General features: G+C 38.3%; 1 protein-coding gene across 1 annotated transcript in view; it reads left to right on the top strand.

The window, feature by feature from the left end:
* The window catches only part of AGMO (alkylglycerol monooxygenase), a 192,260-nt gene that overhangs the window by 60,648 nt on the left and 105,475 nt on the right, over positions 1–26,137 (top strand). Inside the window, exon 4 of the mRNA XM_062495363.1 lies at positions 22,850–22,953. Within this exon, the coding sequence (XP_062351347.1) occupies positions 22,850–22,953 (104 nt within the window). The remainder of the gene's footprint in view (positions 1–22,849; positions 22,954–26,137) is intronic.

Raw genomic sequence — 26,137 nt, 5'->3', positions numbered from 1 at the left:
TTTCCAGTGCAGCCTGGATCAGTCCATGGCAGATGGTGGGACTGTGTTTCCACCCCTGGGGCAGTCGGTTCCAGGTGTACTGCACCCCCCTCCAGGTGAAAGCAAACTGAGGCCTGCACTCTGCTGCCAGAGGAATGGAGAAAAATGCATTGGCAATGTCAATGGTGGCGTACCACTTTGCTGCCTTGGACTCCAGCTCGTACTGGAGTTCCAGCATATCTGGCACGGCAGCGCTCAGCGGTGGAGTCACTTCATTCAATGCACGATAGTCCACAGTCAATCTCCATTCTCCATCAGACTTGCGCACAGGCCAGATGGGGCTGTTGAAGGGTGAGTGGGTTTTGCTGACCACCCCTTGGCTTTCCAGTTTACGAATCATCTCATGGATGGGAGTCACAGAGTCTCTGTCGGTACGGTATTGCCGACGGTGTACTGTTGTTGTGGCGATTGGTACCTGTTGCTCTTCAACTCTCAATAGTCCCACAGCAGAGGGGTCATCTGAGAGACCAGGTAAGGTATTCAGTTTTCTGATGTCTTCTGTCTCTACAGAAGCTATCCCAAAAGCCCAGCGATATCCCTTTGGGTCTTTGAAATACCCATTTCGAAGATAGTCTATGCCGAGGATGCATGGGGCCTCTGGGCCAGTCACGATGGGGTGTTTCTGCCACCCTTTCCCAGTTAAACTCACTTCGGCCTCTACTACAGTCAGCTGCTGGGATCCTCCTGTTACCCCAGAAATAGAGATTGACTCTTCTCCTACATACCTTGATGGCATCAGGGTACATTGGGCGCCGGTGTCAACCAAAGCCTTATGTTTTTGTGGGTCGGATGTGCCAGGCCATCGGATCCACACAGTCCAGTAGATCCGATTGTCCCTCTCCTCTACCTGGCTAGAGGCAGGGCTCCTCTATTCCTGGTCTTGGTACACGTTGCTCTCTTCCTGTAGATAGGTTCTTGAGGTCCCTTCAAGAGGATCAGTCATATCATCGTTCTGATACTGTTTGGAGTTCTGTGCACGAGAGACTGGAGCAGCGTTGACTCTAGGTGAGCTTCTTATGTTCGGTGTCCCTCTTTTCAGTTCACGTACCCGGGCTGCTAAGGAGGAGGTGGGTTTTCTATCCCACTTCCTCATGTCTTCTCCATGCTCCTGAAGGAAAAACCAGAGGTTACCTCGTGGAGTGTGTCCTTTCTCCCTGGCTGGGAAACGCCGGCTCCTAATGGCAGAGACTCTTGTTGGTTCTGGTGAGATCTGGTAGTTTTCTGCCTTAAGTTCTTTTTTAAGCTTCTGATGGCCCTCTTCAATCAAGCTCCGGACTTGCTCAACCAGCCTTGTTTCCACGGTTGAGACATGGGTACGAAATGGGGCAGTGACAGTGTCCTCATAAATTCTTAGTTTATTGGCCAAGACGCCTACCATGTCCTCACCTTCCCTCCATTGCAGCGTTGCCAGGTAACGGGAGTATATCTCTGGTCCAAGCCGTGCGAATCTCAACCACATCTGTGAGGTGCACCGGACACAGTCTGGGCTCTTAGGAAATCTCTCATCTTCTGAGAAAATGATCTCCAGCACAGCCAATTCCCTCAGGCATCGGATACCTTGTTCCATTGTGCTCCATTTTCCTTGGTGCACCTGGAGATCTTCTTTACAAAGGTATCTGTCCTTCACACTTGTCAACAGTCGCCGCCAGAGGCTGAGGGTTTCTTGGGTTTTCCCGATCCCCTGGTCAATGACCACATCCCGGGACAGAGATCCCAGTTGCCTGGCCTCACTTCCATCCAGAACTGTGTCATTGGCTGCAGCGTCCCAGATGCGGAGCAGCCAGGTCAGGATGGACTCGTTTGCCTGGCGGGTGAATTCCCTCCGCAGGTCACGCAGCTCACCCAGGGATAGAGAGCGAGTGATGATTTCTGGCTCTGTCTCTTCTGCTGGGTGCGAAGGTCCTGCCACGTCCTCATCAGTGACTATGCGAACTGATTTGCTCTTTGATTTCTTCTTCTGAACGGGGGCAACTGCTACTGGTCTGGGCTGTTCTGGTTCGGTGACAGTTTGTGTGGAGATGCTGGTGGCACTTTTGGTTCCTTCTTCCTGGATAAAAGTCTGTGTAGAGACGGATGCTGTTGCTTTTCTTTTGGCTCTTTTCTCCTTTGTGACAGTCTGTGCAGACATGGACGCAGTAGATTTGTTTCTTTTTTCCTCTTCCTCAAGAATACGCTGCACTATACCATGTAGTGTTTTGTTTCTAAGCATGTTGCAGGCTGTGAAGGCTGTGCAGAGAAGACAAAGCAGAACTAACAACAATATTATGCTGTCCTTGGCATCCAGAGAGAACTCAACATTTCCAAAAACTGCTGTGCCATGCCTGAAAGATTGGAAAAAATCATCCTTTTCCCCTCCCCCCAGGGGCTGGGTGCGATTGTTGAGACCCCAGATGTAGCAGCCTAGACTAGGACAAACAAACAAAGTTGAGTATATATTCCGAATGATGTTCATTGCCTCAGAGGTTATCATGCAATAGACATAATAGACCAATAAAGCAATTTTTATACCATACCCTGGTCTACACAGGAGCATTACAACCGGCAGATAGTTCCCCATGTGCGGAAAAATATAGAGAGTAAGATATAAAACCCACGTAAGCATGTTGAGAATCATGGTGAATAGGTGGCTGGCAAAATTCAAAATTGTAATGCTGACTTTTTTCTCAGTACCTTCTTGCCCCACGTTGGGCGCCAATAAATGTACTGGTTTGAAAAGCAAAACCAGTGAGACTTCAAGTCAGTAATACAATTTTTAATAGGGAAGAGGAAAAAAAAAAGAAAAAACAAAATACATGCAATAATAAAAATAAAACCACTGACAGAGTCAGAATACAACCTGATACCCTGTCAGTCAGGGTGCTGGTGCAGTTTTCCTCCAAAGGGTCCAGCGATGATGTGGATAAGAACCTGGTTCTTCCTCTGGAATCCAGTGGAGAAAGGCTGCTTTTGGCGTTCTAAACCTCAGTTTTTATCTAGGTAGGAAAGGCTTGGCTCATCCTCCTGGCTGGAGCATCTCCCAATGGGATGAAGTAATCTTATCAGTTCTACAGTAGGACTCAATGGCCCATTAACAGAAGATACTTCCCACAGAGATAAGGATGATCACCCTTATCAGTGATGGCCCATCAACAGAAGACATTTCCTACAGAGATAAGGATGATCACACTTCTCAGATGGTAATAGAATATGTATGTTGTATTGTAAACCAGGACAGACATTTAAATCTTAGAGTTTTTCCACATATGCATTCCAATCTAAATAATTTTTACACAAATCTCCCAGTGTTTTAAGTGGAGTTGTTTTTGTTTTTTGTTTTTCTCAAATTTAAATATCAGAATTAATTGTGGAAATGAAACTGATGCAATCAGTCAGTTTTTTTGGAAACTGTGAAAGTTGGCTGTCAGTCGCTCGGAGGAAGATTTGATCTGTGTAAGGATTAATTTTTTGCCTTAATCCTGAGAAAGCAGTCTAAGAGGAGGGCAGAAAGCAAAGCCCCATTTCTTTTTCCATCCATCTTTAAATACATCAGTAGAATCTGGACATCAGTTTGCTCTCTAAAACTCAAACTGGGCTCAGTAGAGTGCCGTGAAGTGGCAGTTTCAAAGCAGCAATGAAAGCAGCTGTGAATCTCCTGTGTAAGTGTAGCAAAGTGATGTCTCTAATCAAGTTAATTGGACAACAGACCAGAATGTGACTTAACAGAAAGTTGTATTCAGGTTAGAGGAGATTCAATTATTTAAGGTAAATATTGGAACTCTTTATCCTCTTTGTGAGGAACACCTGCAAAGTGAATCAGATTTCTATTAGAATGCTCTGTGTGCTGTGGTCTTTGTCATTAGCCTAATTAGAAGATCCTCCTGAACCCACTATGATCCTTTTTTTGCCTGTGCAAACTTTGGTGCTGCCTTGGCTTAAATACACATCTACCTTTCAATCTTATAGGTCTTTTACAACCTAAATGTTTCTATGATTCTATGCCATCAATATTGACCTTGTGTGAAGTCAGATAATAGCATTCAGTTTCTGTAACTGAGGCACTGTCTCTTGTTCTTGCTTCACTTTTCTAACCACTGCAAGCCCCACTCACATCAATCTGCCACACCATTGTTCTCCATTCACACCCTCCCCCCGGCATTTTGTTCCATTTTAAGTCCAGCTGCCATCTCACCCTGACTGGTTTGTTTCTTAGGTGTGCATCATCTCTTTCCTTGGTCTGATCCAATTTACTAATATACTATCCTCTTAACGAAAGAGATATTTTTAATTTTTCTTAGGGGTAAGATCCAGAGATATGGAAAATCTTAATCTACAGGTAATGTTGCAGCTACCTTTATGAACATCTCTGAATCATCTCATCTAGCTAACCTTCAAGAGTTTGGTAGGAAACAAATGAAAGATTTTTTTACTTTATTTTCATATACAATGAATTATATTATCTTTCATATGAAATTGACAGAAAGCAGGATTTCAATTAAAATTATTAACTAGAGCAAAGTCACAACATGTCAATGATGAAATTTCATTTTTATTGAGGAAGCATTAATGCTTTTTGAAAGTGATGAATGACCATTTAATCTGTAATAATTTATTTGTATAATATTAAAAAATTGGGGCCCTTATGTACGTTTTAGTACTTATAGTAAATCTGGATAATCCTGCAGAATTCTGTTTATTGGAGTGATTCATGTTACTTACTTTTTCTACTTTATCCTGCTGTCCCTGGGCAAATGTGGTTGATCAGCTTGTCACCAGTATAGCTTGTTAATATATATATATATATATATATATATATATCTGTGTGGTTAATCAGTTTATAAGTGCTCTCTACTATTAATAATTTCTTTGTTCTTAAATTACATCCCCTAACATCTTTCCTTCATGGCTCCTTCAGCAGTACTGAGGACAGACATAGCAAATACACAGCTGATGCTATAAAGAATTTGCCCTGTCCCTGCTGCTTGCCCATTCTCTCTATGACCTCAACATTTCACTCAGTCAAGTCCTATAAAATTCCCTTTGTGGGAAGTACTTTTTATGAGAGAATATATTATAATTTTCCTTGGTTTTTGGCCATTGTCTTCACAACTGCTGTGGTAGATTTGGTTGCACAGATGTTGCATTTTGAGCTGAAAATTTTTCATGGCAGTTATGTAAGGCTGCCTTAATCACAACAGGCTTCCTCAGCTGTCCCTTGGCTGTGACCTATGACATCTTCACTCCCTTATTTCTAAACCCATTTCCTAATAGAACCCAGCAGATCTTGTCTATGATAAATTGTTATTCTGGGTTGCAGCTGGAGATCTCATCATATGTGCAGTGTATTCTGGGGCTTATTCATTAATCCAAGATAGTGGCCACAGGCAAATCCCTGCATGCACCCTTTAAGTTTTAGAGTTCATTTGTGATGAAAACTGACCTAGTAAAATTGGCTATGAGTAGGATTTATCTTCACACCTCTGCCTGTAAGCAGTGTGTGACTGTACTGCAGGGGGATGTAATTTGGTAATACATAGCTACATACTTATACAGAAGTACACGGAGTATGGGATGATTATGAATACAAAATCCTAAGTGCATGTTGCTCGGATTTCTTGATTTTAATGTTTGTATAATTTTGCCTTCAAATAAGCCATTGTGTTAAGAGCTCCTTGTGTATTGTACATAGCCAACTGTCTCTTCTGTATTTTAAGTGATTGTGTACTGATCTTCTGGGCTGAAGAAGCATCAAATCAATCTTGACATGCAAAGTGATAGAGTGAATACTTATGGCACAGAGGAAGATTGTTTGTAGGGGCTTTATTAGTCAATAAGAGATGATAATAAATACACGGTGGTGTTTTTGACCATGCTTTCACTGCCATAAGCATCACTTGGGGTCAATTCTAAATCGGTTTCCCATGAGGATGTTGCTGAGGTAGGGCAAAGCTACGTGTAAAAAATCAGCAGCAATGTATAAGCTGGAGCCAGTGAGTTTCTCCCTCAGGCCCTGGAGCTGTAGTTTGGCCAGTCCAAAACCATGGTTGACATCCAGAGATCAAAAACATTAGACATCATACTGAAAGGATTAACTTATAGAGATTTTGGATAAAGGTTTTAGAGGAAATAAAAGCCATAAATTTCAGGATAGAGCAGATATATTCCTTAATAATACTATTTTTAATCGTTGCAAGTACAAACAAAGATTAGTCAGTAGGTTAATTTTTCTTGACAAGACTGCCTCCAACATTTTGATGTATTACAAAAAGTTGTAAGGAAAACCACGTTTTTAGTACTCTGCCATCAGCAATTTTTTTTGTATCCAGAAATGCATAATTAATGTAGTATGTCTCTGAAAGTCACAAGGAACAATCTTCTGGGTGTTTATAGCTGGTGAGAATACTGATTTATCTAAGAATGTAGTGCAAATATTTGTCATTTGTGGTTCACTCTTCAAGATGCAAGAAAACCCCACACCTGTGAATTTAGTGGTGCATGAGGTCATAAACTGCATACTCTTTGGGTCATGAGGTTGGCAATTTATACATAAGCTCCTAATATCCATAGGACACCAATGGTGTGAAATTTTTCTATAGAGTTTTAGTCCAAGCAAGTTTTCTATGTTTCACAGATTTTATATCTCTTGTTGCTCAAGTCTAGGACTGCAGCTCAAGAGAAGACAGCCTGTATACACACAGTAAGTACACACTGCTGAGGCCCCTCAGCACCTTGCAGGATTAAACCCTCTCTGAAAAGCTGTTTGTCTGCTCTAGTTTGATAAAACAAATATTTACACTGTCTCCAAACTACTGACGTAATATAAGGCAAAATACATATAATAAACATATTAACTATAATAGTAAATCAGATTACTTTCTGATTCTGTATTTTTAATACAAAATAATTACAGAAACAATAAGTAATTTTTATTATTAAGATGGATTAAAATGAAAGTTTCTAAGTAATTTTAATGAAAAGATACTGCCCAAAAATGTTTAAACTTTTAAAAAATGCCAGTGCTCGCAGCAAAATTACTCGTAGATTTGTTTTTTTTAACATATATTTGCACCTGCTTAGGCTTCTGAAAATGTGAGGTATGATTTAATCTTTTCACTTGATTTCTCTACTGGAAGCAAAGAGAGTTGAATTAAATATGAACAGGAGGTTGTAACCATGCTATGTTTTTAGTGGTTTTGAGAATTCTTGAGAAATGTTCTTTCTGTGCTTCCAATTTTGTTTGTGTTCATCTCTTGATGTAAGAGTCAATTAGGATATTAATACTTGAAAGTATGATAGAAGAGTTATAGAAGAGACTGTGGTGGCTGGCATAGAGTAAGATGGTTTTATCTTTGCTTTTATGATTCAATTTTTATGTGTCCTGCTGATATTCAGACTGACATGCAAACATTCTGCTCTTCTGTGCTGCATTGAAAGAGGGGGGAGTAAGTAGTCTACAATAAGTATTTTCATTAAATTGTGCAAAGGCAGAATAAAATCTGTATAATTAAACATCTGTATATATAGTACATTAATGCAATATTTAGCCAGAAGATCACACAGGGATTATGGCTGTGGCCTTCAGGAGAAACTCTCAACTGTCTATCTCTCTATTTTGCTGCACAGCAAGTTCTTTCAGCTAAATTTTTTGCATTAATGCTCATTTTATTGTTCTGAATGAATGAGGCTGGCGTAAAGTACTGGAATATATAGCATAAATACTGAGTTGTTTCAGTTGTTTGGATACTTATACAAAGGCTATCAATACTGTACATGGTGCAAAACAAAGACAGAAATTTTATATCTTTGTGATTCTGATTGAACAAAACACTTGAACACACAAATAATCACATTTCTATGTGAGGAAGTCCCAAGGTAATGACACTCTTAAGATACAGCTGCTTATCTGACTTGAAATTAGAGAATTATGGAATATGGTAAAGCCGTCCAGACTCTGAAGTTTTGCCTTACTTCAACAGTGGATACATGTATAAACCAGAACAAGAAAATTCTTTTAATTCAGATACCCAAAAACTTTGAAATGTGTCAAAAAACATGTATTATTGCCTACCTGTTGTGTCATTCCAAGGAGAGGTACAATTCTGAGAAACTTATAGTCATATCCTGATTTGAATAATACCACTCAAGGGAATTTTTCCTGTCATACTGGGAGTCTCCTTCTTTCCACTCATTTTAGCTGTGCTCCCTTCAGCTGTGATTCCACTGACAGGTCAGCCTAATATATCTAGAAGAAAATGTGCTGCATTTTGTCAGCCAGAAACCTATACCGTGTGTAAATGAAAATATTTGCATGTCTGCAGAGCCAGGATCAAGAAAATTTGTGAAGTATGTTGTTAAACCTATTCCTGAAATGTGATCTATATTGGGAGCCGCAGTATATTTTGAGTTTCAGATTCTTCCTCCAGAATTTCTCTGAAATAATTACAAGGAAATGAAGCAGCAATCAATAACAGTAGCTGTGTGATGTACCATGTTCTATGCATGCTTTAATAAAGTCATATGGAGAATAAGTAAAGATCGTTTATATGTTTTTGTGGCTCCTTCTAAGACTCCTGATCAATGTGAAGTGTAATTCAGAAGTTCTTCATGTGGCCTCAATGTGCCTGCACCTGGAGTACTTGAAAAGCTTAGACTTTGACCAAGATGATATTTAAAATGTAAATAGATATAAATGAAGAATGATTTCTAAAGTTTGATGAGGTGTATGATAGGCACAGTTTGCTTTACTATATGTGATACAAAATTACAGTGGAGAGTGCTGTTTTGGAAAATAGGTATAGATGGGTGTTGAGTGGCTTGCTCTGAAGTATGGTCATAATACTGTAAGTATTCACTCAGTTAACTTTTTCACTAGATTATTACAGCATCAGATTATACCCCACAACTGATAAAGTTTGCTTGCTTAAGAGTAATCTAGATCTGTTGTCAGAAAAGCCACGCTCATTTTAGTCCAAAGTTCAAAATAAGCTGTACCCCACAAGTAAAAATTTCTTGTATAGTTTTGAAATAAATGAATGCAAATTGGGATCTTAGAGATGTTACTTTTTTTTCTTGCACCTGTGAAATACCATTCTGGTTTTAAATTTATTGCCTCTGAATTGTGTCACATGTTAGATGAAGGAGAGATTTAGACATGGTTGGTGCAGTTGTAAATTAGTGTGTCATGCAATCTGTATGATTTAATGTAGGAAATATGGTTTGAGTTTAGATTTTGTTTGTATCTAGTAGTACTTAATCCTCTAGATTAAATTTTTGGAGATTTGCTTGGGGTTTTTTTCTTTCCTTTTTTAATAAGGTTTGCTATGTAATTGGTGGTGTTTAAGGCAAAACTTCTATTACACCGACCAGTTTCTCCTCTGGGTTGGAAGCATTGTAAATTATTAAATAGAATTACAGACAGTGTCATGATAAGTTTTAATGTGACAATGAAGTGAGAGCATTGATCTTAGGTAATTTGAGTCAGAAGAATCTGAACAGGTAAACTATTTGTAACTTCCTACAGCTGAATAGGAACATAAGTAATATTAGTAACAGAAAAAAAGGCCATCTGGTCCAGCTTGCCTGAGTTTGTTTGCCTGGTTGATCATAATCTCAAACACCTGCTTTTCCACTGAGCTCTACTTCACCAGCCCTATCTAATTCCAGAAACAAATGTATCTGTCTCTTGTACACCTTTATAAATCTTTCCTTATAACTTTAAATATTCAGACCTTATGTGGTCTTATGGCGCAGAAGATACACGAAGTCTCAGAAGAGATCAGAGCTGTTAGGTTCTGTATGCTCAATGAATGCACAGAAGGCAGTACTCCTGATTTAAGGGTCTGTAATCTACTCTCAGAGAAAATACGTGGATGATGAGAAGCCCATTGTAATAGAATTAGATGAACATCTATGTGGTGATATGATGGCCCTTGCAAAATGCAGATGTTTGTGTTGCTTTTAGATTTGGAAGCAGACCCCTATACCATTTATAATCTGTACTGACATTCTGCCAAAACATTTTTTATTATTATATCCACATTTTTTCAAGACAATACTGTCTTTCTTGCAGTGCTGGTGGGGGAATAAGAAGAGTATTTAGTACTCTTAAACTACACTTCTACACTTCTTTTTATGACTAGTAGCAGAGGAAGTAAACAACAAGCTTGTGAAGTAAAATTTTCTTTCTATAAACTGAAGAACAAAGAAATTTACTCTTCTCATCATGTCTTTCAATTCTGCTTGCTTTATCAGACATGCTTTTTCCCTGTGGCAGTGATTAAATAATTTGGAATGTTATTGAAGTGAGATTAAAATTATTTAAACAATCACTTAAATTTTTTTATCTGTTTCTGGAAGATCATGTCTATCTTTATATCCTTTAAGTTCTTTATGAACATATGTGAATATACTGTTCTGATGTATTTCAGCAACCATCTCTGAGTTAGGTTTGCTTGTATTTCTATAATGTTCGCCCCCCCCCCCCCCCCTCGCCGCCCCGTTTTTTTATTTTATTCTTCTTTTATTCTGCTTTTCTCTGCCTGGCATGGAATGAAGAAGGTTCCTGTGCTATAGCCACTGTCTTAAGTTTTTGTGATATTGGAACCTGCCAGTTATACTGATTTGATTACCTAGGTCCTGATTCCCTAGTGTAAGCTCCTAGAAATTCCTCTGGAGTTTTAACAAAAGAATATTCTTAGCCTGGAACTGGCACAGTTGTTCTCTGCTTCCTTCTGGCCACTGTTTTGCTGCCACTGAGTGTCTCTTGGCTGGGAAGTTGGAACAAAAATAAAATTACCCATTGCTGGGGTCTTCTATCAAAGACTAATTTAGTGGTGAGATGCATATGGGGTAGTCCTTTAACTTACAGGGTTTGAAAGCTCCCATGCTGGGTATAGAGATAATAGGTACTGGAGTGCATATAAAATATCCTATGAAATTATACATAAATGCTTGCTGTTCAGTATGCATTAACACACTGTAAAACTTCCTACTTACAAGTATGTTTTCCATAAAAAAATCAACACTTTTCAGATAAAGAGAAAGATTCTCTGTTTCCCTCTCCTCCCCTGCTAATAGGAGGTGGAGATTGGCTGTAGAGTAATAGGACTTTTTTGGTAGACTAGAGTTGAGCTTGGCTCAATCTGCCTAAAAAAGCCAACAGCACACTCGTCTTGGGTCAGTTCTTTTGTCTAGCAATGGATTTTAACCAGAGATCTCAAAGCAGCAAAAAAACCCCTTCTATTTTTATATTGAAAATGGAATACACTACCCTTGCCAGATAATAATCACACTATATAGAGTCGAGGAGCCTATTTTTCTTTGGCAGATCTGTTTCCTATATACAACTTTAGTGGTTGAGGCAAGCCTGCAGTCTGATATCCTGCACTTCATAGCTTTAGTGCTGACTTTTGTGTGATTGGAAAGTACAAAATACAACAGTTGCATCCTGTGTTGAGCTTTCAGTCTTAGCTTGTTCTGTAGCTTAGAGAAAACAGATAAAGGATAAAAAATGAATTAATTTACAGGAGGATGTGTAAAAAATGCCATAATTAATCAGCTAAAAATCAATTTTTTCCATACTTGCTATTTTCTGTCTCTGAAATCCTTTCTTTTCTGTTAGCTCTGGTACTAATTATCCAGCCACTAGCTATTGGCCTTTAAAGGCAGAAAATGCAACATCATTGAGGAGACATGTGGCTGCCAAACCCAGTGAGCATGTAGGAGGAGTGCCTTTACAGGTCAAATGCTATAGCTGCTCTTTGACAAATCAGTCTGAATTAGCATCATAAGAGTCTGTTGGTATTCCTGCTCCCCCACACCTCCGGCTTCATCTGTTAGCTGCTGGTGTTGCCAGCCATTGTTTTGTACTCTCAGACCTTCAATCTGTTTCAGTGTTTGCTGGTAGTGCAGGAGCACCTTCAGTTCTCCAAACTCGTTACCAAAACTTATGACATATGTTGAAATGAACTGCGTACCTGAAACTCTACTGCATATGGCATCGCCTGTCTTCAGCTAGTAATCATTTATCAATATTTTGGGGAAAGAGGAAATGTGATATAGAGTTATTCCACTGATATTTGAATACTGATACTCCTCTGATATTTGGAGTTCAAGAATTAGCACTAGTAGCAAGGGGCACCCACATAAAAGACTTTCTTAAAGGCTGTTTCATACCTTTTGGCTAAATGTGAGCATGTTGCCAGTACCTCTGTACCAGTGGCTGGCTCCAATATTAAGACCTATTTGAGTAGTCCTAATTTAGGATCATGTATTCCCTGATGAAGAGACAGGGAGTGATGGGAGACAAAACCTTTAGGACAACATTCTGCTGCTAGAGGCATCCTCTAGATAATCCCAGGTCACAAACTTAGGGATGTGCTCTACCAGGTAGGTCCCAGCTCAGTGGACTATGGAGGCAAACCCTTTCTTCTTCACATTTAAATTGAGGCTGCCTGCTTTGACAATTGACTGTGTTGTGCTCTTTTTATCTAATCTGTATAAATGGCTTCCATGTCCTTCTTGTTAGAATGAGAAATGAAAAAGGCTATTAAAGTTTTAGCATGCTTAATAGTGTCCAGGGCATCCATAACAGATGCAGTCATAGGTAATTACTTGATGGACACAAGGGATCTATGGTCAGCTATATGATCTTAGGAATGGGAGCATAAAATAAGTACTGATAACACTTGTCCAAATGTAGATTGTGGAAGTGCAGGTCTCTTTTAACACATATCACACATGCTATAAATGAACTGGATGGCTACCAAATACAGTGGAACTACCACTGTTTAATAAGCACAAGACTTTCCCAATATCTCCGTAAATTTCTATAGATTTTTTGCAAATATAGTCTGCATTTCCACACATCTATCATTCAGGACCTTGGTTTAATAAGTCATTTAAAACACTTTGGAAGTGAAAACTGGAGAGCCAATTCCTCTTTACTGCCAGAATAAATTTACTAATCAGTGTTAATTCTTACTGTATCTAGTTTGAAAGAAATGACCAGCCAAATAAATGAATACAGGAATTCAGCCTAAAAGGTAAAAGATACATGAAGGGTCCATGGATATTTCCTGTGAAAAAGTGTGTTTATGCTTTTAGGTTTGAAGACTTGAAATCATTCCAGTTCATCCTTTTTTTTTTCCCTTTTTTTTTTTTCACCCTTATGTGTGTTTCCTTAGATTTTTTTAAATTTATTGTTCTGAGGGGCAAAAAGTAAGATTAATGTGTCTGGGTTACTATCAGTTATTGTTTTCTTCCTAATATTCTCCAGCTTTATGTTGCTTTAACGTATGCACATTTAGAGTTTTGAACGTTGTGAGAAAGGGTTTCACTGGTATCCATTCTTGCCATTAAAGTGCTTCCCTTCTGAATATTGCCTGCCAAAGTATGTGGTATCCTGCAGAGCAAGAGGATGAGGACATAGATTGCAATGAAGCTGAACAGTTTGCACTTCCTAACTGTGACACCAGACATCAATCTTTTGTAAAGACAGCCCAGAATACAGGAGAAGAACTCTCACCCCCACTCCCCCACACAAAAAAAAAAAAACAAAAGGAGAATTATCTTCTCTTTTTCTTTCCCCCCATTTCATTTCAGCAATTTCCTTCTAAGATCCTCCAAGATGAATATGTTCTCAAATTGCATAAGCTGACACTTCAGTGGCTGAGACTGTTTTGGGGAAAGAAAAACGAAAGAAATTGAAAGAATTGAAATAAAGATTGGGTTTTACCTTTTTTAAAGTACCTTCTTTTCTTTTAAGATTTTATTTAATTTAGTCTCAGTTGTCTTTTTATCATCAGGCTAATGAATACAGTGCTAATTTTGTCACAGTGAATGCGTATCACAGGTTTATACCACAGTTTGACCTCAGTATTCAGTAACACTGTTACAATATACAGGTTGGCAAGTGCTCAGAACTAAAGACTGCCAGTGCTGTAATTGGCCATACTGGGAGAAGTTTGAGTCAAGTCTGCAGCTTGTATAAAGTGGCACAGACCTATAGAGGTCGTTTTGAACCAGCTGCTGGGGATCTTCTTTTCACAGAAGTTTGTTATAGGTTTTATTTTAATATATAAATGTAACTTCACCAACATGATGATTTAGAGTTGTGAAATTAATGAGCCATATCCTCCTCTTTGTAGTAAAAAAAGGTGCAGAAAGAGCAAAGTGCTGCAAAAAGTTTTTGCATCGGTGAATTTCAGAAGTTAAAATACGGTGTGTCACTCAGTCAGGAGGCTGTGAGCTGTAAGGTGGATAAACCTTGCTATAACCAGGAGGAGCTCTCACTAAAGAAAGGGTATTTGAAAAACTTGAGGCCAATATTTGTGGGAAAGGCTTAACAGGGCTTGGGACTGGGTTCACAAAGAGGATTTTATGCTATGGTCTGGTTGTCCTTGAAACTGCCATGGCACCATTTTACTTTTTTTTTAAGCAAATCAGAGCTGTTCTAACACTTTTACACATAAAGAATCTGTTAAGAAATCCTTAACAACTGGAAAACAGAATACCTGAATCAAACATAATACACATGCATGTGAAAGAAACAAGTGAAAGTGCAACAGCTGCTGCCATCATGGTTCCTGATGGTCTAGAGACTGCTATCTTCATTACAGAGAATGTCCAGAGCCCAGGCAAACAAAGCTTTGACCAGCTGCAGAGCTGCTCCAGACAACTAGAGCACTTGAAAATTGGCTTCAGGAAGGTGTGAGAAACAGGCTGATCAGGCAAGTTGTTGTAGCAGAATTTTTGTGAGAGACCGACTGTGGATTGACAGAGTTGGCAAATGTTCTACTATTTTCAGAGTTAACTTATATATGCAGTACTAAAACTTCATCCTTTCTGTATTTTTCTTCATTTTTAAAATTTTTTTTCTGTTTGTATTTGTGGAAGTATCCAAATCCAACAATTGCATGCTACAATTGCGTTGGATCGTTTATCTTCTTGGTATCTCCTCACACAAAGGAATGCACATTCATTTTATGTTAGAGCTATGAATGAAGTCAGAGATTAAGTCATTGTTATTTGTGTCTGAATCTTACCTAATAACCTTTATTCCTTTGTGGCTTTCCATGGTGTATGTGGAAACAGACTGTTCAGTTCCTGAAAACTATATGAAAAACTCACAGGCCATGGGTTAACACTGTCCTAATGTAATTACTAAGATTCTTACTCTGGTTTACATGGATATAGCAACGCTGCATGAAGTTTGACTCATGCAGCTTAGTTTCCAAGAAAATTGCTCCTAGCAGAAGAGACTGAATCTTTGGTTATGCTGTGGCTTTTTAGCCATTCCACTGATGTCCCGTGCTTATGAAGACACCAGGAAATAACATGAGGCACGTATGGGTTGAGAGGACCATTATTTTTGACCTGGCCAGACTCTGCTTTCTTAACCACATGATCTCTTAAATATTTTACAGATTCAGAAGTGTATCTGAGAATAATTCACAGTCCCCTGGATTCTTGCTAGAAGAGGATAGGATCTGGCCTGTTGTTTATTCTGGGTAGCATGTGTAATGCTTTGGCTTATCTTGATTCTTCCCACGTTTCCCCAGACCATTCTGCATCTTAAGTTTTGGAGATATTATTGTGGATTTTTTTTGTGTGGGAGCAGATTTGTGTTTTCAACTGGTATGGCAGCAGATCAAGCAGGACGTTTTGGCTTGTGTATGCATTCTGGAGGCAGGTTTTGTAGAAGGTTGCTCCAATTTTTGGCTTACAAACCATGGGAGTGTATACCACATATTACTTGATTACAAGTTAGCCCACTCACTAAATAGTTTGCTGACCACATAGAGTAATATAAGAAGAAGCCTGAAAAACAGAGATAATCCTGACTAAAGCTCAGAAAAAGCATATCTCACATCACAGAAGGATCAGATACTAAACCAAGTGAAGTTTACTAATTAAACTGCTGGACTGTGATTATATAGACCATAGAGGGTCTCTTGGTAGTGTCATTTTCTTTTGATACTGACATGCTGTGTGATTGCCTGTCCTGGCATTTCCTGGGTAGCACAGTATATATTTAATTACAAAATGACCAAGGAGGACTAGATAATACTGAGGTTGAAAAGATGCTTCTGAGTTGTTCTTCTCCTGACACACCAACTTGATTAGCAATGGCTAATATTTTAAAGAGTGGTGGAACTCCTACCTCCTAAAGGCTTAGAACTGATCTGGGTCAGGTACATGCACAGATAGGTGCTTCTCAAGAAAAATGAGAAGAAGAGAAAGGTTAAGAAAATTGTTTGAAGGTCTATAGTAAATCAAGTCTAGTACACCACTTGAATTCAGATCTCCTTACAGTCAGTCTTTTGATTTACAAATGTGATTGTCTTGGGAATACAAACTGCTGAAACTCACTGTAGCCAAGACCACAATTTAAGAAAAATGTGTTTTATTAAAAAAAGCAAAAAACAACCACAAACAAAACAAACAAGTGTACATTTCCCTGTATACATGCTTCTTAGTGTGTGGTATATAACAGAGCCTTCCAGATAAATTCCTTGGATCTAGTTCTGTTCTCATTAAACCCGCACAGCTCTGTGCTAACACTAACGTAACCGAGGAAAGAATTTTTCCTATAAGAATTATATTTCTACTAAGCAGGAAGCAGAGCCTTTTGGCAAATCACCTACCCTGCAACTCTGTCTGAACAACACTAAAACAAAAAGCATGAAGCAAAATTGACTCAGAAGAGTCACAAAATAGGGGCTACACCATAACCGACTGAACAGGAGAGTTGCATACTGTTCATATGTACTTCTGTTGTGGAGATGATAGCTAATCTGTTAGATTTCTGCTTTTATGTGAGGTGGGTCCCAAATAGGTCCTAAAATACAGTTTTTTAGCCAACTTTTATTTTAAAAAGTCTGGTAATTGTCCTTTCCAGTAACAAAATTTGAGTGGTTCTATATCTCATGTGTTGCTCATCCAATGCAAGTGTAGAGTCAAACAGGGAATGAGATTCTGTGAGGAAGCTCTTTTATTCAAATTATTAAAAAGCAGCAGTGGTACTCTAAATTAGGAGGATCTGTTGACTCCCTTGAAGGCAGAGGCTCTGCAGAGAGACCTCATCAAATTAAAGGTCTGGGCAATCACCAGCTACAGGAAGTTTAAAAAAGACAGTTCTATACCTGGACCACAGCTACCCTGGATGTACAGACAGAGTGGGGAATGACATGTTGGAGAGCAATGCCATGGAAAGAGACCAGGGAGTCCTGGTCATTGTCAGGTTGACCATGAGCCAGCAGTGCCCTGGCAGCCAGGAGGGCCAGCCCTGTCCTGGGGTTCATCAGGCACAGCACTGACAGCTGGGCAAGGGAGGGGATTGTCCTGCTCTGCTCTGAGCTGGGGCAGCCTCACCTCCAGTACTGGGGGCAGTGCTGGGTACCACAATGTAAAAAAGGCATAAAATTATTGGAGAGTGTCCAAAGGAGGGCAATGAAAATGGTGAAGGGCCTTGAGGGGAAACAATATTAGGAACAGCTGAAGTCACTTGGTTTGTTCAGCCTGGAGAAGAGATGGAGGAGAGATGTCATTGTAGTTACAACTTCCTCATGAGGGGGAAGCAGACACTGATTTCTTTTTGGTGACCAGTCATGAAGCTGCATCAGGGAAGGTTTAGGTTGGATATCAGGAAAAGGTTCTTCACCAAGAGAGTGGTTGGGCACTGGAACAGACTCCCCAGGAAAGTGGTCACACTACCAAGCCTGACCAAGTTCAAGAAGTGTTTCAACAATGCTCTCAGACACATGGAGTGATTCTTGGTGCTGTCCTGTGCCGGGCCAGGAGTTGGACTTGATAATCCTTGTGGGTCCCTTCCAACTCAGCATATTCTATAATTCTATGGTTCTATGAACAAACCAGTTAGAAGAAGGCAGAAAGGCAGTGAATAATCAAACAATTTGAGGTTTTTTGTGAATCAGAAAAGATAATAATTTAGCAGATAAATTATTTAAATGCTATTTATTTTCCTTTCTTTTATCTTTGTATGTAGGGTTAAGATGCATCAAAAAGGACCAACTGACATTTCTCCCTTCCAGGCCATTTTTCCTTCCTCAGTCATCCTGGGGTTTCTACTAATTCTGACTAGAGAGAAGTAAACCCAGGAGATGATCCCTTTTTGATTGCTTGTAGGTGAATGCAGCACAGAGTACCTGCCTCTGAAGCCCTGTGGGTTACACCTGCTTTAGGAGCCAAAATATTCCAATTGGGGTCAGCTGGGACTATGCCATCTTCTAAAAGATGGCTAGCATAGCAAAATTGAAGGCTCTGTTTAAGTAGGTGCTGAAGGGAAACTTTCACCTGTTCTCCTAGCCACAGTCAGTGTTGACTATGAGAGAATGGAAACTTTATGTGACCCATCATCTGTATTTTTTTCAATATTACTTAAGATCCAGGTCTCATAAAGCTTGTATCCATACTTTAATTAGAAGTTTCTCTCTTTTTTACTCAAGATTCGTTAAATCTTTGCCATTTCACTGATTCTGAGGATTTCATAAAATGACTGTTTTCATTGAAATAATTCCTTAAAATGACTATAGGGTTTTTTTTGGCATACTTGTTTTCTCCTTTTATTAATCAAAATGTGTTGGGCTATGGAAATCACTTGAAAATACCAAAATGAACACGAAAAAAAAATCACATTTTGACACCTCTGTATTATGTATTTTTCAAGAGGAATCTTTCATGCACAATGAACACTTCCTACAACTAAGGAAGAAATACTTCAGAAGTAGTGAAATATGGCCCAAGCATTGGATCTAGCTTAGGGATTCATACAAAGGAACTTGATTAGTAATGGAAAATTACGTTTAAATAAAAAAATTAAGCCTATGTAGAATCATTGGTCGCCTTACCAATATGATTTTGAAAGTGCATGAAACATTACGTTTTATGAATTAGTTAGGAGGAGGAAGGAAGGAAGAAGTACAAAAGAAGAGTAACATCAATAATCTTTCTTCATTTTGGAAAATCCAGAAAAGAAGATGTATGGGACTGCTGAAAAAAGCCTGGCTCTAGCTTGTTAGCCAGTTCTTCTTTGCTGTTACAAGACTACTAGTAAGTCCCCTCAAAGCCTGTGCTTCTCCAGGCCAGTTCCCTCAGCTTCTCATTTTCTTTCTTCTAATAACAGAATTTATACATTGAACTAATGCTAAAATGACAAATCTTCATTTTCTTTTGGAATAAGTTGTAGGATACTAATCTCTCAGCAGCTTGGAGCCCACTGAGTTTAGTAAGTGCAGGTTTTATTCTGAGATGACTCCACAGAGACTTAAAAGTGCTAGAATGAAAACTGAGGGCCAAATCATAACTTGTCCTTCATTTGGCAATTTCTGTGTAGTGCCAAGTTTCCTTTGTCACCTAACTACATGGCCTCATTTATTCTCTGTTGGAATTACATGCTAATTCTTTAAATTGGGTGATGGATGAAAATATTAATTCAGTAGATGGTGTTAGTAATAGTAATAGTAATAATAATAGTAATAACAGTAATAAATTCAACAATTATTAACTCCAGTACCAAGATTGCCAGTACCAACAGTTGCCCTGTTGTTCCCCAGATGAAAGTAGCTCATCACGTCTCCATCTATTAACAGGAAGTTGGGGAAAGCCACAACAGGAAAGTAGACCCTTGTTGTGCTGGGTTATAACTTGTATAACTTAACTCACAACTAAATGAAAAGGAAATGCTACCTTTATCTTCACTTAGGGGTAGTTCTTCATAATAGCAGCAGATGCAGAGGTTTTCTGAGACCCAGCTGAGTCTCAGGAACTTAAAGCTGGTCCTGCTGTGAGCAGGAGGTTGGACTAGAGACCTCTGGTGATACTCCCCTGCCTGAATTATCCTATGATTCCATGAGGTTCACTGTCCTTGATCAAAAATAGGGGGGTTGTGTATAACCATATTGAAGTTATCAATTTTTTAAATAGTATTTTGTCAAAAATTCCATTAGAGCATTGTCTCAGTGGCTTCTCCAATTCCATCGCCTACTTTTTTTTCCTGTGGCTTCACAGTAGGATTTAATAATTTTAAAAAATGCAATAATACTTCCTGTTTTCTGCATAATTTTTTTTTTTAATTTTAAATCTGTGTTGGAATTGGCTCAGCCTTGCTTTCTTTATTGGTCATTATGTAATAATACATATGAGAAAGTCCACGTGAGAGAGTATTTTATAATTTTATCCTCATTCAAATAATTTTTCTCATTTTCTTTCAAGTTATCATCATTAGAAATGAAAAAGTGAAACCACAAGTCTTCTGTAGACACATACAGTTTCATTTCTCTTGTGGGCTGTTGGTGAGCAGTCAGCTTTATTCCATGAAGAATGTCTGTTTTTTAGATTTGAGAGATGTCTTTTTGGCATTATGGTTGTAATATTTTTAATGTACTAATGCTTAAAGACTGAGTTTTGGGGTGATCTATTTCACCCATTCATATTATTCTTCTGCTTCAATTAAAATGTTCTTGATTATCAGTTTCTTCAGATTAATTTTTAATTTTTTTTTTTCTGATTGAGTCTGCCTATTTCTCAAAGGAATTTAATGTAGTCTGTGCCATTGTGCCATTGTGCCACTGTAGACGGTGTCATCAACAATAGCATTAAGGAGCAGGATTTCATTTACTTACCTATAACAGAAGTCAGAAATAGCTGTAGCAGTTAAATTGCTTGTGGAAGAATTGTTTGTTTATCTCCCCAATATTCCTGTGGTGCATTTTTGAATGATAGACCATTTAAGATGGCTCACACAACTGAATAACTAACATTTTACCAATATTTGGTTACCTTATTCTATATATAATTGTTAGTGTAAGAGGTAGTTTAACTGAAAAATTAATCCTAATAAAATGCCTTTTTAGTAATTCATTTTGAAAACCATTTGACCTTAACTACAATGAAAGTAGACTGTAAAAATCATCATAGATTCCCTTCCTTGAACTTTTCATAATGCTGAAAAATGACTGAGGGAAAGAAGAAAGATCCAGTTACTGTACCCTGTTTGCACAGCTGTACTTCATTGAGTAAAGGCTTGTGTTACACACAGTTTGTGATAGGAAGTAAATGCTTTTAAAACAACTAAGGAGACAGGTCTTTAACCTCCACCTTTTCAGATGCTTTTTTCACTCATTTGGCTTCTGTTGAGGACTTGAGAAACATTTCAAACACTATTATTATTGAATACTGAAGCTCACCTGAATAATTCATTTCCTCGTGTGTTTATTAGGCAGAAATGCATTGAGATGAGGTTGGTTGGTTGGGGTTTTTTTTTGGATTATTTTTGAAAGACATCACTAATTATTGATAGTGAATGCTTGTTCCTTCAGGAACAAATGCATTTAAAGAAGAAAGAATTCTAGGACTCACTGTTAAGTGTTTTTGACAGTTGAAATTACAGATTTATTTCAGCAATTTCAAGTATTTTTAAGGCTTTAGAGGCAATTTAAAAATGATTTTGTGATGTTAATTACTAAATTGTCAAAATTAATTAGATTTAAAAGTCCCAGTTGCTAGCATACAAGTCTGTTACCTCCTGTTACAAGACTATATAATCCCCTAAATGGTAAAGGTACCTTCTGATTCTTTAAGAGGATTTTTTTTTTGCCTTACTTTACATTGGAAGTACATGTTAATCACCAGACCTAAACTGTTTGGTGTAAACTTGGGTGCAAATAATTAAATAATTTAGACTGCCATTATAAAATTGTTTTCTGAATGTGATTCTAATGTCTGCCAAAGGCACTTCTCTAATGGCTCTGGTGAAACAAAGTCAGCAGCAATGGGAGTGTGCAGCTGGCAGACAGCCAGTCAACTTTTAATTTCTGTAATCAGATGAGGCTTTGTGTATACTTCATCCATTGAAATACATGAGACCTTAAATTAGGGATTAGGATAAATAAGCATTATTTGAGCTGCATTGACCACATGCTTTTTCCTTTTTCCTGCAATTAAGGTAGTCCTTATAGCTATATATCTGATAGCCATGAGTATTTCTATTTTAACATTCCACTTCACACTGGCCAGATACAGTGCAGACAGGCTACCCAGATCTGCACTTGAGTGAGAAAATGCCTTGAAATACAATCAGGATTTTGAAGTATTCTTCATTTCAGTGCATTAGAGGTATCATGCCTTCGGAGGACATGACTGACTCAGGTTTTGCTCTTATTCCAGCAATTTATTTTTTTTTAACTGTAACAATAGAGCCGCAGCTCTCCTTTGGCTGGGTCAAAGCTTCCCAGCAGGCATCGGTTTGTTTTTCCATTTGTCATTAGTGGGTGGGCAATGGCTGTGTTTTGTGGTCTGTGGCACAAGTGGGTTGAAGATTCACGCATTCCAGAAAAATGTAAGCATAAAAGCTGACACCAGTTAAGTTGCTTGTTTAAATTTGATGCATAAGATTTTTGGAACATTTTGTGTCCCCTTCTGGTCTTTAAGTGCAAGCATGAGAGCATCCTCAGTTTTTGTCCTCTGAATCCTGTACAGAGCTCCTACTGACTCAGGTTACCAGAACTCAGATGAGGCTTTTTGGCTGTTTCATTCTCATCTCACGCATCCTTCTGCTCTTCCAGCAATGATTTTAGATCCTGCTACAGCCTTGCCTTACTTCAGCATGAAATTTACACTGACTTTTGTGCACTGACAGACATAACCCTGCCTATACAAACTCAGCTTTGAACATTAGGTATTATTATTTTATGTTAATGGAAAATAGCAAAGTTTGAATTGGAGGATTAATTGCTTCTAGTGTAAGAAAAAAGGCCTTGGGAAACAAATGTTGCTTCTCTAGCACAAACCTCATTATAAATTTTGTGTTTTGCAGAGGTTAATATACTGTGGGCTGCACACCAAGTACACCATAGTTCAGAAGATTACAACTTATTCACAGCCTTGAGACAATCTGTAGTGCAGAAATACACCTCCTGGGTAAGTTGCACAAGATTTGACAAACAAGTTAATAGCAACAGGGTTCTGTAAAAGTGGAAGTACTTTTCATTTCCCTTCAAAGAAAAACATAATTTTTTTCAAGATGTTTGACACTGAAGGTGCAGAAGATTAAACTGAAGGATCTGATAGTCATAAGTTTTAAAGTATATTCACTGTTGTACAGCAAAAATGAAAATATCTGCAATAAAGAAGATTAACTATATAACCCTGCATATATATTTTAATAACTTTTTGAGTAGAATGGAGAATTTTCACTCAATTATTCATGCATGAGTACAGAAAAAGAACAGAGTATAATTCAACTATTTCAGAATATATCTGTCTTGCTAAAAGGAGCAGGGAGAGAAATCATCATTAAAATTTGCTTTGGACATGCAAATGGATTTGTCTCTGCTCATTCATGTCATATCAGTACTCTTGTAAGTAAAAGCAGTATGTTACCTAGTGTTATTTCAGATAAAATTAATTTGAAATGGTGAGCTGTGTATCTATTCAGTATTTATATACAGATTTCAAAAAGTATATTTCCTAATACATTCATAAATGTAACATAATATTTAGGGTTTAGTTCTGCACCCAGGGTAACTGCTGGTTTCCTAAGTTGAGCCTTCATGTTCTATTTTGACTTGCCCTTTTTAAAATCAGATTGTAGTTTGTCTGGTTGTGTGTTACTCAAAATGAATAACTTCAAAATTTAATTTTCAAAATTAGAGTTCAAAAGGGGTATTAAATGTATTTACATTTATGAATATATACATATAATTATATATATTCTCCAATGAGGTATAATATGGGTGGTGAAGGAAACCCACAGTCCTTTGGCAACCTCTCTATCCAGCCTGTGAGTGAATGACTCAAAGTCAAGTGAGTATGCTCACCCATGCAAATCCAGTGTAACTCCGTTAACTTCGGTAAAGTGGATTTATGCTTAAGTAACTGAACATGGACTTGGTCTATAGTTCATAGCTATTTTAAGTGCATGACATTAAATTAGTAAAAGTGCAGTGTTCCAGGAAATTTTTCTTCTGAAAATCATGGAGCAGTACTATTTCTTAAACTTTCTTCTTGCTATCTTCTATATAAATCCTTGTTGTTTATTTTTTAAGAAAATAATCATTTGATGTTAGCAAGATTACCTAGAACTTAAATTACTGTAATGAACAATAGCTGAAGGGATATGACAACTCTGCTTCCTCTCTAAATATGCTATGTTAAAGATTTAACCTTTGCCCACTTACCCACTGGGACCATATGTGCAAATGCTTAACAAAAACAATAATTCAAAAAAGACAAAAAGCCTGCGTGTGCATATGAGAATTTTGTCTGCTGGCATGATTTCGAGGATGATACCTCAGAGAGCATAAAATATTCAGAAGACCAAGATGTCTGGCCACCTTGGATTCCAAAGACCATCCTCAGGACCACATTGGTATCACTTGGCAAGTGATGTACGTGCCATTTAAAATTCATAAGTTTTGTGCAAAGGGAAATGAATCTAGAAATACATGGTACTTTTGTGTGCCATATTTTTTTCACCAAATATTTGCTATTAACCAAAACATATGGTTAATGTAAATACAGCTTTGCCTCCTCCATGAACTTTTCAGACCTACATCAGTTTTCTTTCTGCAACGCCTTACCGTGCGTGATCACAATTCTGGCTTATTCCTACAGAGCTGCTATTTTTTTGGACTGACAGTCTTGTCCAGAACCATGGATGGATCTGCCTTGAAGCTGAAACTCAGTGAAATCCTTAGTTAATCTCTGAGAATGATCTGATCTTGTTGAATGTGTACTGTACTGTTCAATGAGTTTAGCATCCAGTTTTGTGGAGACTGTGAGAAACTGATAGGGGATGGTGTGGGATTATGTGACTGTTCTGCTGCCAGCTCTGTTGTGTTTTAAGTTAGACATTGTAAGATAAATAAATCAGCATGTTAATTTATGATTGAAAAGATATGAAATGAAAGAGAATAGAAAAACATGCTTGACAATCAGTGGTGTGAGATATACTCCTGATTTTGGAACCAAATGTATAGTGCTTCATGTTGTTTGCATACACACTGTTTCTGTTTCTCTACTGGAGGGGCCATAGAGAAGCAGATCTACTATGAAGACTGAGAGATACTGTTGAGGCCCATTTAGAGGGAAAAAGATGTTAAAATTTTAATTTTTAAGAAGAAAACAGCAAGCTAAAACAAGATAATCCTATATAAATGAATATATAAGTGACAAAGCAGTCAAAGTGCACTTGTGAGAGATTTGCACATATACTTTGGAAAGCTATGATTTAATGATTTGAGTACCATTCTCAACTTTCCTCCAAGTGTAAGATTTAATTGCAAATATTAAATCCATAATAGCTTGATCACTTTAGATGGTACGTTTAGATAAAGTGTTGAACTATGCCTTGGTATAAAAGCAGTGGAAACATCTAATACGAGTCTGGAAAGGGAATAGGTAACAGTTTTCAGCACAGTCAGTCACTTCTTGTCTACTGAGGAGTTGCCAGGTCTGGGATCTGTAAAAATTGGGTTGGCTTTATATATATATTTTTTTTTTCTTGCCTTTAACTCCTGCAGAGTCCTCACAGAGGTCCTGCCTACACAATCTTGCTGCCAGCAGCTGTCCTGCAGCCCCCGTGCTCCCCCAGCCCCTCTGCAGCTGCATCGGCAGGCGGCCCCAAAGACCCAGCACGGAAACTCGGCGCTCCTGAGAAACCTCAGGAGTTTCCATGCGCTCTCTTTCCATAGTGGAAGTGGTTACAAGCTTTTACTTGCAAATGGGCAGGAGAAAGGTAGAGATGCCCGCATGGGAGAGTGGGCAAAGGACCTTCCAAAGGGGCAGTACCTTCAGTGAGGGCAAACAGCTGCAGTGCAGCAGCCCCAGATGCAAATGTCTCTGCACCCCATCTCTGGGTGCTTTTCCCATCAGCTACTGTAGCAGTTTCCCAGTCTCTCTCTGCTGCTGAATCCACAAGTGAGAAAAGATCTGTCACTGTGATAAAAGATTTCCTGCAGTCTTGACCAGAAATTCCCTTCTGGAGCCAGGAAACCTTTTCCTCCACAAATTTGTTAAAGCTGGTACATTGCCATGAAATCTTTTGATTTGGTAAATTGGCATTTAAAGAACTATTTAATGATTTTTTTTTTTTTTTGATGCC

Source organism: Cinclus cinclus, chromosome 1, assembly GCF_963662255.1.
Source record: "Cinclus cinclus chromosome 1, bCinCin1.1, whole genome shotgun sequence".
Lineage (NCBI taxonomy): Eukaryota > Metazoa > Chordata > Aves > Passeriformes > Cinclidae > Cinclus > Cinclus cinclus.
This window is presented reverse-complemented; position numbering and strand designations above follow the sequence as displayed.